The sequence below is a fragment of the Anoplopoma fimbria genome, chromosome 16, assembly GCF_027596085.1.
Source record: "Anoplopoma fimbria isolate UVic2021 breed Golden Eagle Sablefish chromosome 16, Afim_UVic_2022, whole genome shotgun sequence".
Lineage (NCBI taxonomy): Eukaryota > Metazoa > Chordata > Actinopteri > Perciformes > Anoplopomatidae > Anoplopoma > Anoplopoma fimbria.
In genome coordinates, this window is record NC_072464.1 from 9,830,326 (window position 1) to 9,847,221 (window position 16,896).

The window sequence follows — 16,896 nt, forward strand, 5'->3', positions numbered from 1 at the left end:
AGAGGGAAAATAATTTATCAGCAGTGTGGAGAGAAGAGATCGTGTGAAGGGCAACTTGCGTGCTCGGACAGGCACAGAAACTACTGAGGGAAACCACTTTGGTTTAAGCTGTCGTTTTATGGCTAAATATTAGTAGAAAACCAAAAAACTCAACCCTTCCATTACCATTACCAATCCAAAAGTCCAAAACCGCTACCAAAAAAGCCAAAACAGATGAAAAGGAAAACAAAGCCATCAAATGGCTGAGAGATAACCAGGATCAGGCGTTAGGGGCGAGGCCCCGGTGATAAAAGAATTTAAAAAAAACAATTTTAAAAGATTAAAAGGAAACTACTTTCTCGTGCCCCAACCATCCAATCATCCTCTTTTTGGTCAGTTGTGCGCCAATTAAAAAGTTGAGCGAAGTGACACTTTTGTCAAATAATAAAAAAGGTCATCTTTGGAAAATGATCATCAAAATATTGCATTTCTATATTCTGTTGACAATGAAGAGAGATTTTGTACTCATAAATATATTGACTAGACTAAGCTACACCGACTACACACAGCAATTATTTTAACAAATATTTTTGGTATATCTTAAAGTACGTAAGCCAGTCGGATGACTGCAGACAAATAAAAGACAGAATTTCATTCCTCCCAAGACAGGCAGACTGCAGCTCATCAATCCAGTTTTTTGGTACAGATACTGTGCACAAGTAGATACGACGGTACTACTATCAAAAAAATTAAACAAAAACACAATACAATAACCCCATCAAGCCAATGCCACCAAACATTTGGTATAAAGACCATACCCCCCTGACTGGTCCTCCCCAAAACAGGCCAGTCAGCCACAGCCTTGTGAATCATGCAGTTACCAAACTCTCAGCATCTGCCTGAGCTGTAGACAACACATGCAGACTTTTCTACCTCTGAATCCAAACATAATGTACAGTTATCCAATAGACCTACATCCAAAACAAATCACCCTTAATCAGACACAGGACCACATGTCTGCAGCTCTTTATAAAGCTCTCAAAACGCAATGTTTTCAGTCATTTTCTATCAGTGTCTATAATCCGCAGCGAGACCGTCATTTTACAAAAGCACAGGGGCTACTTTGCCGCCGCAGCGAGGTGTAAAACTCAGTGTTTCTAGAAAGAGAGACTCAGAGAGACACATCTTGTCCCTCTGAACCTTAAAGCAATGATAACCTTTATATCGGCCACTTATTACTTGTTTTTAAAGCCTTATAACCACGATTAAAAATTGATAGTTAAATCTTAACTTAATATTAGACTTACAAAGTTCTGAAAATGTAAAAAAAAAAAAAAAAAAAAAAAAAAAAAAAAAAGGATAGACTGCAAAGACAAATGAAATTAAAAAAAAAAAAAAAAGTCTCTACAATAAAACTTTGATATGATTTACGTCAACGCCTGTCCAAAAAACCCAAAAGAGTTAATTAAAGAAGGGGTGACACACAAATCCCCATTAGTGATGATGAATATAATGAAATTAGTAGTAAATCGTTTAGTTTGAATGTTAAAAGAGCAAAATCCTAAAGTTTTTGGTTAGAAGTATTTCAGACAAAATTCTGACCTGGAAATAGGAGGATATATACTGTATATATTATATATATATACAAAACGTGAACAGCTTGATCGTGCTGAGGATATCTTTTTCTTCCTGGACACTTTTCAAGGTTCACGAGGAGCGGCAGGCCAACAACAGTGTCCATCTGGCTACTGTTTGTGGGAAAACAACATCCAAGAATCATAAAGGAAACGACAGGAAACAAACTAAAAAAATAAAAACTCAACCTCAACCTCATTTGAGGTTGTTTTCTTTTTGGTGGCAGCAAAAGGATTAAATAATGATAGATACAGTGGAAAGAATGTGGGGTGGTTAGTGAAGCGCAGAGCCTATATCAAACGACCTCCCTATTCCCTACATGGTGTGAAAGTAGTGCACGACATAAGAAATAGGGCGTTAACTCAGGATGCAGCCCGACTGGCTTCACTGAGCCTTGGAGGCAGTGGTAATGGTCGAGGCTTGCACAGGCACAGCAGCCGTGGTGGCTTGATGATGAGCATCAGCAGTGACCTGCAGCCCACCCGGCCCGGCCGACACCAGACTGAGGGGGGTGCCGGTGAGCAGCGACAGGTTCTGGGGGGTCAGGAAGATCGGCGTGCCGGCAGAAGTGTTGGCGAACAGCAGGTTGCTGCCGTCCAGAGAAGTGAGGCCACCCGAAGCCAGAGCTGTGGAGGAGAGGGGAGAGTTGGTGTGTTTAGACGGAGAGCGACGGGACGGGAGAGTTAGGATCACTTTCAATTTGTGGAGGACCAAACCTGCCTTATGAGTCAAAAGTAAATACATAAAAATAGTATAATTGAATTATTGCTCTCCCTGCGGGACTTTTTGTTTTATCATCAATCTTTATTATCTCTCAGCAGGATTCTTTTTTTCCCTCACAGAAGTTATTTTCTCTCAGCACCATTAACCTCGTGGGCGTGGCCTGAATTATATTGCAATTAACATGCAAAGGGATTTTGGCCTCACTTTTGCTTTAATTAAACAAATTACACAAACAATGTGTTATCATGACGAATTCTCTTTTTTTATAGTTGTCTTTGTACATTTTTAGATTAGTCTCACTCACACACACACACACACACACACACTCACACACACACACACACACAATCTGCAACAAAACTATCAATACACAAAAAGCTTAGGAACCCCACCTCCATACCAGGCCGTGAAACTGGGACTGTATTGAGTGTATATTGTGAGGATGTGTTTGCAGAGAAAAAAGACTTGCTATACATACATTGATACACACCTTGGATGGTAGCCAAGGTGCTGTTGCTCAGGAGGGCAGGACTCAGCGCGCTGCCAAGACCGCCAGTCAGACTGAGCAGGGCCCCCCTGGACACAGACAAGATCATTAAAATCAATAGAGAAGACACCTAAACACATGAGTCAACGCCATAGTAGAAATAATCAGAGGACTTATTTGAACATAACCTATACTAACCCCGGAGTGAACTGGGAGGAGGCCATCAGTCCTGAGTTGAGCCCAGCGGCAGCAGCCATAGCAGCGAAGCTGCTGGGTAACTGAGCACCCTGCAGCGCCGCAGACAGCCCTGATGCCACCATCACCTGACCTGTCCCTAAAGTTGTGGCTATGGATGTCGGGGTCTGGTTGATGATGGTCTGCACCTTGCTATCTGTGGTCGAGGACTGAATGGTCGTTGGCGAGGGACTTAAAGACGGAGAGCTGGCTGTAGTAAATATAGGTGCAGTGGAGATGACGGATGCGGTGTTTGTGGCTCCAACTGTCGTGCCTTTGAGGAACCGGGGCAGAAAAACATCCATTTCTATAATTTAGTTTGATTAGACACATTTTCATTAAGGCAAACACACATGTTGATCACATCTGTACACACCTGTGAAGGACAAATTGGAGACGCTGGTGCTGGTGAGAGGCATCACTGGGTTTACAGTCAGAGTGGTGGGTGTGTTAATAGTTGGACTGCTCACAAGGCTTGCTGTGCTGGCCACCTGGGCAACAGAATAAGAGGGAGGACTGAATGAGCTACTGTGGTAATAGTGACATTTAGCTACAGCTACAAAACAAACATAATAAATCTTTTTGCATTGTAGCCAATTCCAGAGAACAATTAACTAAATCCATATGTCACGGTAAACCTCAAAATAAAAGTTTAACAGATCCTTAAATAGATCCTGGAACAGAACAGACACTTTAGAAAACGGTCCACGAAGAAAACACTGAAGCGTGAATGTGTCCATCCTTACCAAAGGGCTACTGGGGGTAAAGATGGTTTTGATGGGGGTGCTGCCTAATCCGCTGCTGGGGGGGTTAATCCTCTTCTCTTTCTGCCGGCGATTGCAGAACCAGACCCGAATCACCTCCTTCTCCATGTTGAGCTGGTCGGCGATCATGGTGATCTCTTCAGAGGTAGGTTTTTGGTTCTGCTGGAAGAGGGCAAAAAAGCCAGAGATGCCCTGTGAGCACTGAGGAGCCTACTGTCTGTACATATTTTACTCATTTAACACTTAAAAAGGTATGCTTGAACTTAATTTCCCTGCTTAGATCAATATGGTCAACTTTAGGAATTTAAGTTTCTAACCTCCAGAAAGCTCTTTTCTAAGGCCACTCGGATGTTGGTCTCAATACTGGTCCTCTTCTTCCGTCTGCGGTTGATCCCCTCTATGCCCATGCCCGGGGAGCCCAGGGCACTGGGGCTGGACAGGGACTGGTCAGATGTCAGGTTCTCTGCACAAACAGCACCGACACAAAGGAAGGGAGGAGAGGTAAAGACAAGGCACTGTAAAGATGCACAGCCATTGCTGCCCTTTGCTCATTACAGATTAGAGGACAGCAAAGAATCCCTATGCAAGCAATCCAAACATTCTGGCCTTCGTGCGGAGGAAGTTCTGGGACAAACCTGCATCATTGAGCCACTTCTCCAGCAATGGCTTGAGTTTGCACATGTTCTTAAAGCTCAGATTCAAGGCCTCAAAGCGAGAGATGGTAGTTTGGCTGAAGTCGTTTCCATAAAGCTTCCCCATGGCCAGGCCAACGTCCCCCTGGTGAGAAGGAGGGAAACAGAAAGCTTTTCGTAAAGACTCACCTATAATATGAGTTAAGTATTGGTCTATACACTATGAATTGAAAAATACCCAGGGGGGGAAAAAAAATTGGAACTTGGAAAATGCTAATCTTACAATCACGGACACAGCGTGGATCAATTAATCTATTCAGTGTTACACAAACCTGTGTGAAGCCCAGTTTGATGCGCCTCTGTTTGAAGGTCTTGGCAAACTGTTCCAGTTCCTCCAGATCGCTGGGCTCCTCCATGGTGGGGGTGTCCAACCGTTTGGGTGGTGTCTGACTGTGGGGCAGGGACTGAATAGGTGTGGCTGCTGTTGTGCGGGTTGGAGTGGCAGGCTGCAGCAAAATATAGAATGAAATTGTTATTTGGGTTAAGAAAGAGTCTGCAAATGTAGACAAATACAAGTAGTAAAAACAAAATGCACCAAATATATTAATAAACGTTTGATTTGTGATGTGATACTATTCAAAACACCTGGTTTACAGTTGACGCAACAACAGCAGAACTGACACACATTTTTCCGAGTTTGTTTGCATCATTACCAACCTGAGTTGCAAGGGTAATGCTTTGTTGAGTCGGCAGGAGGTTAGCTTGGCTTTGAGGTAGATTTAGAAGACTCTGGGCTTGCAATATGCCTACGGAGCGAAAGACATGGTAGTTAAGATAAAAAAAGAATGCTTTGATAACAATCAAATATATGAAATGTACATATCTTATCTTAATTCTGCATGCAAATCAAACTAGGCAGGTGTTTCACTCACCCTGTTGGGCCTGCGTTGGCTGTGAGATGATGAACTGAGCAGGCTGCTGTAGTGTGGCGATCGGGTGGCCGGGCTGCACCAGAACAAACTGAGGCAGACTAAGATTCTGCGGCTGTAGCTGCTGCAAGAAAAAAGAAAGAATTATCACTACATTCATGTCGAGAATTTAGCCGTTTATGACACAGCACACCACCAGAGCATTGTGACTGTTACTTCAGCATCCTGAGTTTTGCTGTGCCACAATTACTACTGTAAAACACACATACCAATATTTGTTGGTTTTTTTTTTTTTTTTTTTGCAAAAATTACATTGTTGTGATTCTAATCATTTTATTATGATGCACAGGATATGTCAATTAGGGGAGTAAATATTATATACCGACCACTGTTGAATTTGTATTTAGTTGTTGGGGGTAATATAGTTCAGTCCAGTGCTGCTGTATGTATTCATGTGGAGAAAAGAAAAACAATGCTCTACTGTCATTACAAATATTCTGGCCAGAGCCATTACCACAGATAGTCAGCCATGTTTTTCGTTAGTTTGTCTAGTCTGAAACCATACACGAGTTATTTATATTTTGTTATTATTTCCATATAATCCACATTTCAGTCAGTCAGCAGCTGATTCAAGTAATAACAAAACATCAACAGTACCGGTATAAAAAAAAACAATTATGAAGTTAAAGAAATTACAGATACTGAAAGTCCTGTATTGCTTCGAAAATGGCGCCTTGTTTCCACCGTTTTGTCTTGTGTCTGTAATCAAGTATAATACACAGTCTTGCACAGATACTATGCTAACGATGTAAGCTATATATGATGTAAAACTTTTCTCTTACTAAACGGTTTAAATAGAGCTACTTTAATTCCAATTTGACTATATTCAACGTATACCAGGCAAATTCCAGGCCGGAAAAGAAACTGAAGGAGGAGTATTGCAAACATATCGCCGATCTTCCGGGTTGACTGCCATATGTGCTTACAGAGCCATGTGGAAACAAAGCCCAACTGTAAAAATCAATTGACTAAAACAGAATTAAAACTATCTAAATTAGACAGTCAGCTTCATGCTAAACCTTTTCAGGGCTGTGATTTTTGTCCAAATATAAAAAAAAAATTGCAGAAGCACAGCAGAAACAGAAACATGGGTGATTGTATCTTACAGAGGCGATCTGGATGGGCTGTGACAGGGGCAGCTGGCTGATGGGTGTAGCTGCGGAGGCCGAGATGCTGGCCCCAGTGGTGCTGTTCTGCTGGCTGGCCGAATGCTGCACGGCTGCAGCCAGGAGCTGAGCTTGGGCCTGCTGGATCAACATCTGCTGCTGCGCTGGGGTCAGGGTCAACTGAGGATCCGAGAGAGAGAGAGAGAGAGAGAGAGAGAGAGACATAGAGACATAGAGAGAGGTGGGCAGGCAGAGAGAGAGACAAAGGGACGCAGTCGTGATAGGAGGTCAGAAAGAGAGCGGGGACACAGAAAGATAAGAGAATTTAATTAGCGTTTAAGGAAATCAGTTTTTTATGTTATATCAGAGAACGGATGAGTTAGTGTTGTCACAATACTCAAGAGTTTTGGCTTTGATATCCATGAAAAGGTTATATATTTAACGTAAAGATAACGACAATACCACAATGTGATATTCCAAAAATCTGGTCTTGACATGATGGTTAGGGATCGATCTCAATTAAGTGCAATAAAATAAATTCTTAACTTATCTCTGCCTTGCTCCAGTTTTATCAACAACAGGTGGAATGGCTTAAATGGCTGCTCCAATTTAATGTCATGAATTAGACTGCAGTGTGGTCTAGTCTAATTTCTCTTTTACTTTATTATTATTATTATTATTTTGTGTGCACACACCTTTACAGAAATATACTGAAGTGAGTTCCCCATCATGCTATTAGGTCAATGCTCTGACTGTTTCTCTTCACTTTCCTATTGAATTTCACTTTTCTTAAGGGTATCAAAGTTGTTGTGGCAACACTAATATGAGTCCAGACAGGCAAATGGAGAGAAGACTCATGCAGCGGAGAAAAGGCACAAGTGCAAAAAAGCTTTTTGATGCCCTGTTCAAACTCAAATCCACATGCACGGTAAACATTCACTCCAGCATAGCACAATAGCAGCCGCATTCAACACCGCCGGTTGTCTCAACTACAGCATGGCCCCCGGGAGAACATGGATGGATATGGAATGTGTCGATGCGGTTGGCCTGATCATGAGTGTACAGACACATCAAGGCTATGTCCAAACCCATCCCTCCATTTTCTGTGACGGAAGAATTTGGACATTGCCCAGCAGTCACTGGGATGAACAGGCAGACGCAGAAGCCACAGAATCAGGGCAAGCAGTCATATCTTCACCCAATCTTTCAGCGAGGGTTGATCATGTTGAGGTGTCACCCCGGATGCATGGCTAGGATTTAAGTTTTAACTGAAAGCAATGAGGCAACCGGCCACTTACTCCTGCAATCTGTCCCCCCGCCAACATTAGCTGGGTTTGAGGCAATACGCTCTGCTGGACGGAGGTCGGAAGAGCACTCGAGTCTTCCGACTTAGACTAGTGGAGGTGAAGCAAAGAGGGAGGCTTAGGAGAAATCTTCCTACAGGTGGAACTGAGAATTGTGGTCAACTAAGCCATAGTTCCAAAGATCCAAAATGTTTTCATTGAACGCAATTTGAAAGTATGTTTAATTCAGACCAAGAGGCACAGTCTAAATAAACCAAGCACAACAGTAAAATAAAAAAACGATTAAACATGAAATCTTTGTGCTACCTGAGTGGCTTTCTGAGAATGAGCCTTTAGTGTTTGAGCAGAGAGAGGCATTTGAATTAAAAAGGAAGTGAGAGAGGGGGTATTTAAATGTGCTGCAGCCTTCAGAGACAGGGAGAGTGAGTGGGAAGGGAGGGGAAGAGTTGAGATGCTAATTAAAATAACTGTTATGCAGTGCATGTAAATTCTGCATAGATTTGCATATTCTCCGCCATCTGTTTCCGAGCAACCGCAGAGCAGCTAATTAGCATACAGGGTTGATTAATCTGCCGTGTTGCCTGGCGACACAGGGAGAGCCTGGCTCATTTAAATGAACTCTTTCTGCTTGTGCATATGCGAGTGCAGATAAGCATACTCCTGTTCAAACTTCAGAACCTAATTTCACTGTAAAACTACAATTAAGATGTGTAATTACACCAAAACATGATCTGTTAAGACTCCTTCCACTAAAGCAGGACAACAAAAAAAGTCAGTTATGGTAAAGTGTGTGATGGTGTGCATCATGTGTTACCTGTTGGAGGAGGGCTTGTGCATGTGCATTAGTGATTGCACTTGTGGTTGGCACCATCTGTCTCTGAAAGTCGAACCCATTGATTTGGATTCCTGAGGATAGAAACACAGTTAATGAAACATGCTGTCAGAGGAACAGAGAACATGCTTTTTCATTGTGGTTTAATTGGTGACATAATTCACGCTCTTGTTATTTTAACACAGAAATGAGGAGCAAAATACTAGAAGGTCACAATGAACCTGTGGAAGCATGCTTAAGTAGAACAAACTGCTCTCAGGTGGAGAGAACAGCTGTGATTAAGATGCAAAGTCCTTACACAGCTGCATGAATTTGGTTGGTGAATCATCGCAGAATTTCAATATTAACAACACCTAAAATTGCAAGCGTTAATATTGACTTAACACAGTATTACACAGTAGGAATACAAATATGAGCACTGTATCTACGATGTTCACCCCGAGTTCGATAATGTGTATCACAGAATCACTGAAGCACTGACACAGAGCAAATTAGTGATATTCAATAGGCACAAGTGAGGGAAACTGCTCTGTGACGTAAACTCTTTGACAAAGAGGACCGCTAACAAGGATTTTGGAAACGCTGCCATGTCTGTTTTTAATGAGTCAATAATGCAGAGGTGGCCACAGTACTGAGTCTTTTCTGAATTTGAAACCTGTTGAATGAGGAGGTAAAGCTCTGCAGCCTGATTTTTGTCCCATTAGGGGAAAAAGCAAAATAAATTGAAAAAGCTGGAGGTCACTCACCGGTGTTCCTGTCACCACTTTCCATTGCACATTTAGTAGTTTCTGACTGATTTTTCACTTTAGCATCTGGAAGAGCCGGACAGAGACAGATAGTGAGACAAACTCACACCCACTGCCGGTAAAAACACAACAACCGTGTCTCGATGACTTCTGGAGCACTCTCATTTTTGTCAACTGAGTATATCCCATAATTGCATGACATTCCTATTCTGCAGTAACATTTCTGTCAACACTAATGAGCTAATCCACCAACACAAACCCACTGCATTTACAGTGAAAATGACACAATAACTGTCACATTAATGCAATAAACGTAACATTTAACACAAAGGGTATCGGGTCAACCCTTTTTACATTTCACGCAGGGACGCCGAGCAACAACAAAACCCAGCTGAGCTCCATCACAACCTCACTGAAAACTCACCCGCTCTTGCTCCAACTGTGTTTTCCAGCATGGCTGCAGAAACTATCATGGAAAATTGCCTCTGCCGGGCAAACCCACCGACAGAGCGTCCGGCACTCTGCTCCTCCTCCTCCTCCTCCTCCTCCCACTCTTCACTCTCCACTGGTCAGCAGCGAGCAGAGTTCAATACAACCAGAACTACACACAGACACAGCGGCACTGTCCGCCACACGGTTCAGTGAACAACGCCAGGATACGCACACTGGGAAAGCCAACAGGGTTTAGGCAAACAGCTCTCCTTCCCTCTTTCTCTCCTCCTCTGCACTCTTTTCTTTCCTTATAGCTCTGCTGCCCCTCTCCCTTTTACAGTGCCAACTTTGCACTCACTCTCTCTCTCTCTCTCTCTCTCTCTCTCTCCTCCCTCCCTCCCTCTTGTGCCAAGATTGTCTCTACTTCTGAAAAAGTTCAACCTCTCTTGCTGGAATGAAACAAACGACAAGTGCAGCTGGCGGCGGCCTCCTCCAACTGCTCCCCCCCCCCCTCCCCATCTCTAACTCTATAATGAAGCATAATCAGTATTCAGCTGATTAAAGCCGTATGCAAATCTGCCCCTACCTCGTTAGCAATGCAAGGCTTTGAAGTCCTGCGAGCGACGCATTTCACACCGGGCTCTGAAAGCTTTCTGCATAATTTAAACCCCTATAAATATTTATCAGCTCATTAGCATATTAATTGGATGGCTTTTGGAGGACGATAAAAAAACAGGAGAATAAGGACGACACAGAGACGGGGGGGAAAAAGTGCTCAAACTAGCACTTGGCGCAGCACAGGGAGGGGAGGCAGCAGCACAAGACCAATTATTGAGCGAGTGCACGGCTAAAAAAGTAATTAGCTAAGAGCAGGTAAAGGGCTGAAGATATCCCATAATGCAATGTGAGGCCTGTCGGCAGTGGTATGGACATGTAAGCAAGGCGGACCGCATTAATAGAACGTCTCAGACTGCTCGTTCCGAGTATCTCCAGGAGTCATGGAGACCAGGCCTAGCTGCTAAAAGGGGGGGTTTGAGTTGGAGGGGGACTCGTTCAATCGGAAATAAATAACTCCACATTAATCTACCGCAAGCCTGTCATTACGGCTAGACCCCCTGTGGCTAAAGCATTCCTCAGCGAGCGGCTACAGAGGGTGGGTGGCGGTCTGTTGCCGTCTATGTTTATGAAGTGTTTGGGGATTAGCATATTTAGATTAGCTTTACATTCCATTAGTATTTCATTTCGGAGCCCTTTTAAATTCATTTCCAACATGCTCTTGGAGTTAATACAGCAGGGAACCAGCCTTGCTATGGTGCTGCACTGGTGTCCAGTGAATCAGAATGACTGGACAGTAATGCATGGCTGTATTGTGGTCTACAGGGGACGGGGCTTACCAACTAAATCCACAACAACTGCTCCTGCATAAAGCTCTCATCAACTTCTTCTTGCAATAATAGTTAAAATAGTTTTTTCGGTCTGTAAATATTATATTTCAGTTATTGTTGTTTTTCTACTGTTTTTATTGCTTATTTATAATACTTGTTTTTTTTATTTTTATCTTGTCTTTCTTTACTATGTCTCTTGTGTGGACTTTACTCTATGCTGCTGTAAACCTGCAAATTTCCCCGCTGCGGGATAAGGATTATCTTATCTTATCTTATCTTCACTTATCCCGCCGCCTGACGAAAGGCATTTGCATACTAGCTGACCAGATCAAACAATGCCAAGAGGGCACGGTAGCGTCAACACAGAACGTACTGAAAAACAAACAGACCTTTATCAGCATAATGAGAACGTATACCTATGTTGAATACACTTCCTGTAAGTCGCTTTGGATAAAAGCATCTGCTAAATGACTGTAATGTAATGTAATGTAATGTGAGGGCAGGCCTTCAGTCACTAAGCAATGCAGGCAGCGGTTTGTAAACAGCAGCATGCTTATATCAAGCTCAGCTACAGACCAGGAACCAGTGGTGGTTCCTGGTCTGTAGGAACCGCTTCATCAACACTCCTCATGTTCAAAATGTGGTTATTTAAACAGGATGTTAACTAACATAATTAAATAGGACTGCATCGTGAAGTCTCTGCCTGTTGATCGGTCTATAAAATGGAATCTTAAAAAAATGCTTCTATGTCCGCCAAACAGTCCAAAGTAAAAGATATTTGGTTTATTATGATACACATCACAGAAACAAAGAGAATCCACAAAATTGAGGGACTTGAACAAATGGATATTTTTGGTTAAAAAAGAAAAGTGGATGTTGTGACATTATTTACTACACATAATTATCCTTGTCGATTATGATTGGTCCCCGTTTTCTTTTTTCAGTGCGTTTGACTACCACTTGGTGAGGCAGGAATTAGATGTTTCAACCATTTTCTCATTACTTTTAAATGTTTATTTCAATTTTTTTTGCTCGCACGCTACCTCGGTTTCACAAACTCTGACACAAATTAGTGGTGTTATAAATGTGCAATAGGTTATTGTAACTGGTAGTTCATTGATGGTAATAAAAATAACTAAAGATCAGCCTAACACCAATTTGTAATACTATTTATGTGTCTATAACTACCAATGTATTAAATATTAAGTAATTCCCCTGGTTATGGTTTTTTGGACTATCTGTTAAGGCTATGAAATATTAAAAAGGTGACACTGATGCCTTGTTCTGAACAAATGTTTATTATGTCAAAGTAAAGCAGCCTTATCCTCACATTGTAAGTTACAACTAAAATATGTTAAGTATTCTCTAGTTCTGCTACATGCCAAAGTACTCCTGTTTGCAATAAACAAACACTGCATTACTAAAACTCTCACTGTTGATCTCTTCAAACAACACAGTGTTTGGTTAAAGTAAAGACCACTGTTTAACAAGATGGACACTTTAAGAGCCATACAGATGTCACATCAGTGTTAAAAAATCTGGAAGGGGACCATCTTTCACCAATCACATAATGCAAACAAATGAATAAACAAAAGGAAAAGTGAATTCAAAAGGCACTAATCAGCAGTGCACTCCAACACATGTACAGTTACTTGGTTGAACGGTTTGCAAAACCCTGCTGTGGAACAATGCCTTACACAAATATCCTGCGAAGAGAATGTTAAAAAGAGATCTCATTAGCACTGTAATAAGGGATAGGCTGGCTGAATACTGCAGAGCGATTAATGTGAGCGGAGAGATTCAACATGAGACAGAGCAAAACTTAATTAGCACATCCACATTCTGCCCTCCTACCTATATTCTTCGTCTTAAAACACAGAATGTATCAAGACCACTTTTCCTTATCAAGACCAGTCTGAGCATGAGGCAATTTTGGGACGATCGGGATGTATGGTCACGACAGATAATCTTTCAATTTGAGGGAATTAACAACCTAAAAAAACATTAAGCTTCCTGGTTAGAGCAGAATCAACATGAATACCCAAAGTATTTAAAATGACCTTTAATATTTGTCTTAAACCAGCGCAATCTTACGACAGATGGTACAAACAGCAACACTGGACTAAGGCCAAGCATGAACAAAATACAGTGCGGTGTAATTTGATAAGGGGTGATGCAGCTAACACCACTGTAAGCTGCAGTGGTATCTCTTGGGTGGTCATTAGCCAAATGTCTATAGGCCAGGTGGAAAATTTAATCTAACTAAATTAAAGTGAAATTTCTAGGGAGTGGAGAGGAGGAATGTTCAACTACTTCATAACAGCACATGCAGGGGTTAGCCATGATTCACTGCTACAGTTTCATGGTGCAGGCGGTCTGAATTAACATATAAACTCCTCATATAGGTAGCTGGTACTAGCATTAACGGCTGGTTATTTAAGTGGTGTGTGTTTCAACTGCACATCGTTTCGGATTTTACCGGATACCCTGGCTGTTTGTTTACTGCAAAACTCTCCCACTTTTGCCTCATTTATATAAACAGGGCACATAATTGCAACTGCAGAACAACATTTTTGTTAGACGGAATATCTAATGAATGTTCTAAACTCTGCAACATAAAGGCTTTTCATGAAATTCTGGCAAATGTTAATAAGTGATCTTAATTGTGGGAGACACAAGAGAGTCTAAGGGGACAACATGGCAAAAGCATCCACCAATCATGAGAATCTCTGGGTCTATTTTTCGTGAAGGCCTCGCATCTCATCATGTATCCTCACTTGTTGTACCTATAGGTATTTCCTCTAAAAAAAAAAAAAAAAAAAAAAAAAAAAAAAGGATTCCATACATGTGCCTTTTCCATTAGTTAACATATAAAGCCTTATTTAAACCAACACTTTAGTATGTTGTTATTTGTGTTGAAGAAACCCTGTTTTTAGAGATAATGGCCGATCTTCAGCTAAATGTCAGCTTTATGTTGCTATATCCCTAAAAGGTAATTTGGGCACTTGACTGCAGATAACCAGAAAAAAGTAGTTATCTGTTTTGAGCACACCACACAACTCTGATTAGTTATGATGTTCTTCCTCCACAGTGAAAAAGCTTGTCTGAGCCTTCATGGAGGCCTTCTCAGTACTTTGAGATGGCATGTCCTGAATTTATTACTGCGAGTGATGCATTATTCATAACAACTGTGTTTACATTAATGAATATTCATGATGGAACTACAAGGCTGGAATGAGAGTGGGACTGAAAAACTGATTAAATGAGAAAAGTAGCCTAAGTGTGAGGATGACCGAATTATTTCTTGTCTGTTCTTTAAGAAGCCTAGTTTAATGCCTTCATTTTATATTTTTTAAGAAGTGAGCCTATTTCCAGACAATGGATATACTGTATTTCACAATATGCTAACAAACTCATTTTCCTGGCTTGGCTTTAGATAAAGGAAATAATTTAGTTTCATATCTCTCTTGGAAACCTATTGATACTGTAGGCAAAGTTACCCTATGATTCTCAGAACAATGCAGGGAGGGTATGAATATAGTGTATTTGTATCACAGGGAATGTAATCTAAATTGTATAAGACATACAGGTGAATTTGATTGTAAAAAAAAAAAAAAAATAAGCAAAGAAACTGTGGGTCCTTTCAATAATCTGTTTGGCATGCAAAGATAGGTATGTCACAATAACATAAGCCCTCTGTAATTGATTTAAAAAAATAGAGACAAATGGTTCAAACAAATCATAACCATCTATTTACTCTTACATTAACTTTTGTTTAAAAGCAACTTGAGCTGTCTAGTAAAAACATAAAGATTCTTGTATGACAGATAATAAAAAAACCCATCCTCTGTAGAGAAACTACAACACTTTTAAAGTAACCTAAATGGCAGACTGAACTACTCAGAGTGAAGGAAAACAGTGCCATCAAGCTGTGTCTTGCCCGGCCATGTAACCGACAGAGTGAATAGTAAGAATGCCTTGCCTGTTATTATTGTGCTTTCCGGAAGTGGGCCTCCCCACCCCTCCCTGTGCCTTGGGGGGGGATTCACAGGTACAATCTTTGTATTCAGCCCAGACAGACTCGATCAAAACTCCTGCCACAACGAAGGCCTTTATAGATTTTAAAAAAAAGTTTTCAAAACTGCTCAGTCAATGAAAAGTTGACGGAATAAATTAAATATTCTAATGAGATGGATGAACAGACGACTCCCACTCCAAGTAGAAAAAGTGCTCAACACAACTTCAACCAAACTGTATTCATAACTTTGAAACTGGCGACGAGAAAACAACGCAACTAACGTATCATTAAAGAGCCACAATAGTGTTATTATCCTTCATCTCAATAAGTATGAACTCTGACGTAAAGTTGAACCAAAGGACCAAGTTAGAGGAGGCAAGTTAGCCAGTTAGCCGCTTAACATGTGCACACACGAGAGCAGGTTTTACCAACACTTCAGCCATTATACATACATATATACACATATATACATATATATATATATATATATATATATATATACACACAGTGGCTGTGAGCCCCAGCTCCTCGCCGGTGGACGGGCTGAGCTGAACTCTCCGGCTCCGTCAGGCCCGCATGAATAACACAACAGGCTGCCGAGGCTCCGCCGAGCACAAAAGGCTGAGGGGAAAACACGCCGAGCTGACACCGTGCATCCAACACAGAAACACAAAGCTTTGCCCCATTTTCATTTATTCCCTCCAAACAGCACATAGGGGAAGAAAAAAAAAAACAACAACTACAACAACAACAACAACAACAACCAGCAGCAGCAGCAGCAGCAGCAGCGCAGCCTCTGCCCGGCTAGCCGACATGAATATGCAAACCTCTCTCTAAAGCTGTGCATCAACACAAAGCCCAGCGTTAGCAGCAGAGGCTAACGCTAGCCCCGCTAGCACCCTCACTTCAACCAGATTGCGTTAGCGAGATCTCTACATGTGTCACATATGAACCGGAGTCACGTCGGCGATTACTAATAAAATATGCTAAACTGTATTTGTCGACGGAGGTATGAATATGTAGCGGCGTACGGCCGTCTAATCACACAAAGGGGGGAGGCATGTTTCCATGTCATTTGCCGTCGCACCGCATCGCTCGGTTCCTCCTCTGTCAAAGTACAGCTGGCTGAGTGTGAACCGGCGCTGAACACCGTCCTCCTCCGCGGGTCCATCTGCATTTCATCTGTGCTCCGTTTATCATAAATTGCGAGTAAGACAGTTTGAATATGAGTATGAATATGTAAAATGCTGTAATCATTACCTGGTCCTGAACTCTCATCTTGACTCGCTGCTCCTCCGTCCGCCATTTTGAATATTTAACCCAAAATCCCAGCCCTGAGCCTACCAGTGCCACTCACACATACACACACGCACACACAAACGCACACGCGCCGGAGTTGTGGGTGTGTGTGTGTGTGTTGTTGTTGTTGTTGTCTGCGGGTTATTTTACATACTTAAATAATCATCTAACTTTTCTTACTCTGTGGGTTTAGACTGAAGGGGACATGGGCGGACCCGAAAGATCCAGCAAGGTCGAAGCCGGACCACATGTAGGCTGCTGTTGTCTCTGACAATACAGCCCCTCAAAATACACTTAGTACCCGTTTTAAGTCACATTTATTTACACAGAC

The 16,896-nt window shown here is 41.9% G+C and overlaps 1 protein-coding gene across 1 annotated transcript; it reads right to left on the reverse strand.

The window, feature by feature from the left end:
• Positions 1 to 1,532: 1,532 nt before the first annotated feature.
• On the reverse strand, positions 1,533 to 16,572 carry pou2f1b (POU class 2 homeobox 1b). The gene is made up of 14 exons (XM_054615347.1): positions 16,527 to 16,572; positions 9,432 to 9,497; positions 8,668 to 8,759; positions 6,550 to 6,729; positions 5,387 to 5,507; positions 5,172 to 5,260; positions 4,787 to 4,960; positions 4,463 to 4,599; positions 4,140 to 4,299; positions 3,805 to 3,984; positions 3,435 to 3,549; positions 3,023 to 3,332; positions 2,816 to 2,913; positions 1,533 to 2,240 (listed from the first exon to the last, which is right to left on the reverse strand). The coding sequence occupies exons 1-14, from the start codon at positions 16,570 to 16,572 to the stop codon at positions 1,999 to 2,001; spliced, it is 2,010 nt and encodes a 669-aa protein (XP_054471322.1). The 3' UTR covers positions 1,533 to 1,998.
• Between the last annotated feature and the right edge of the window lie 324 nt (positions 16,573 to 16,896).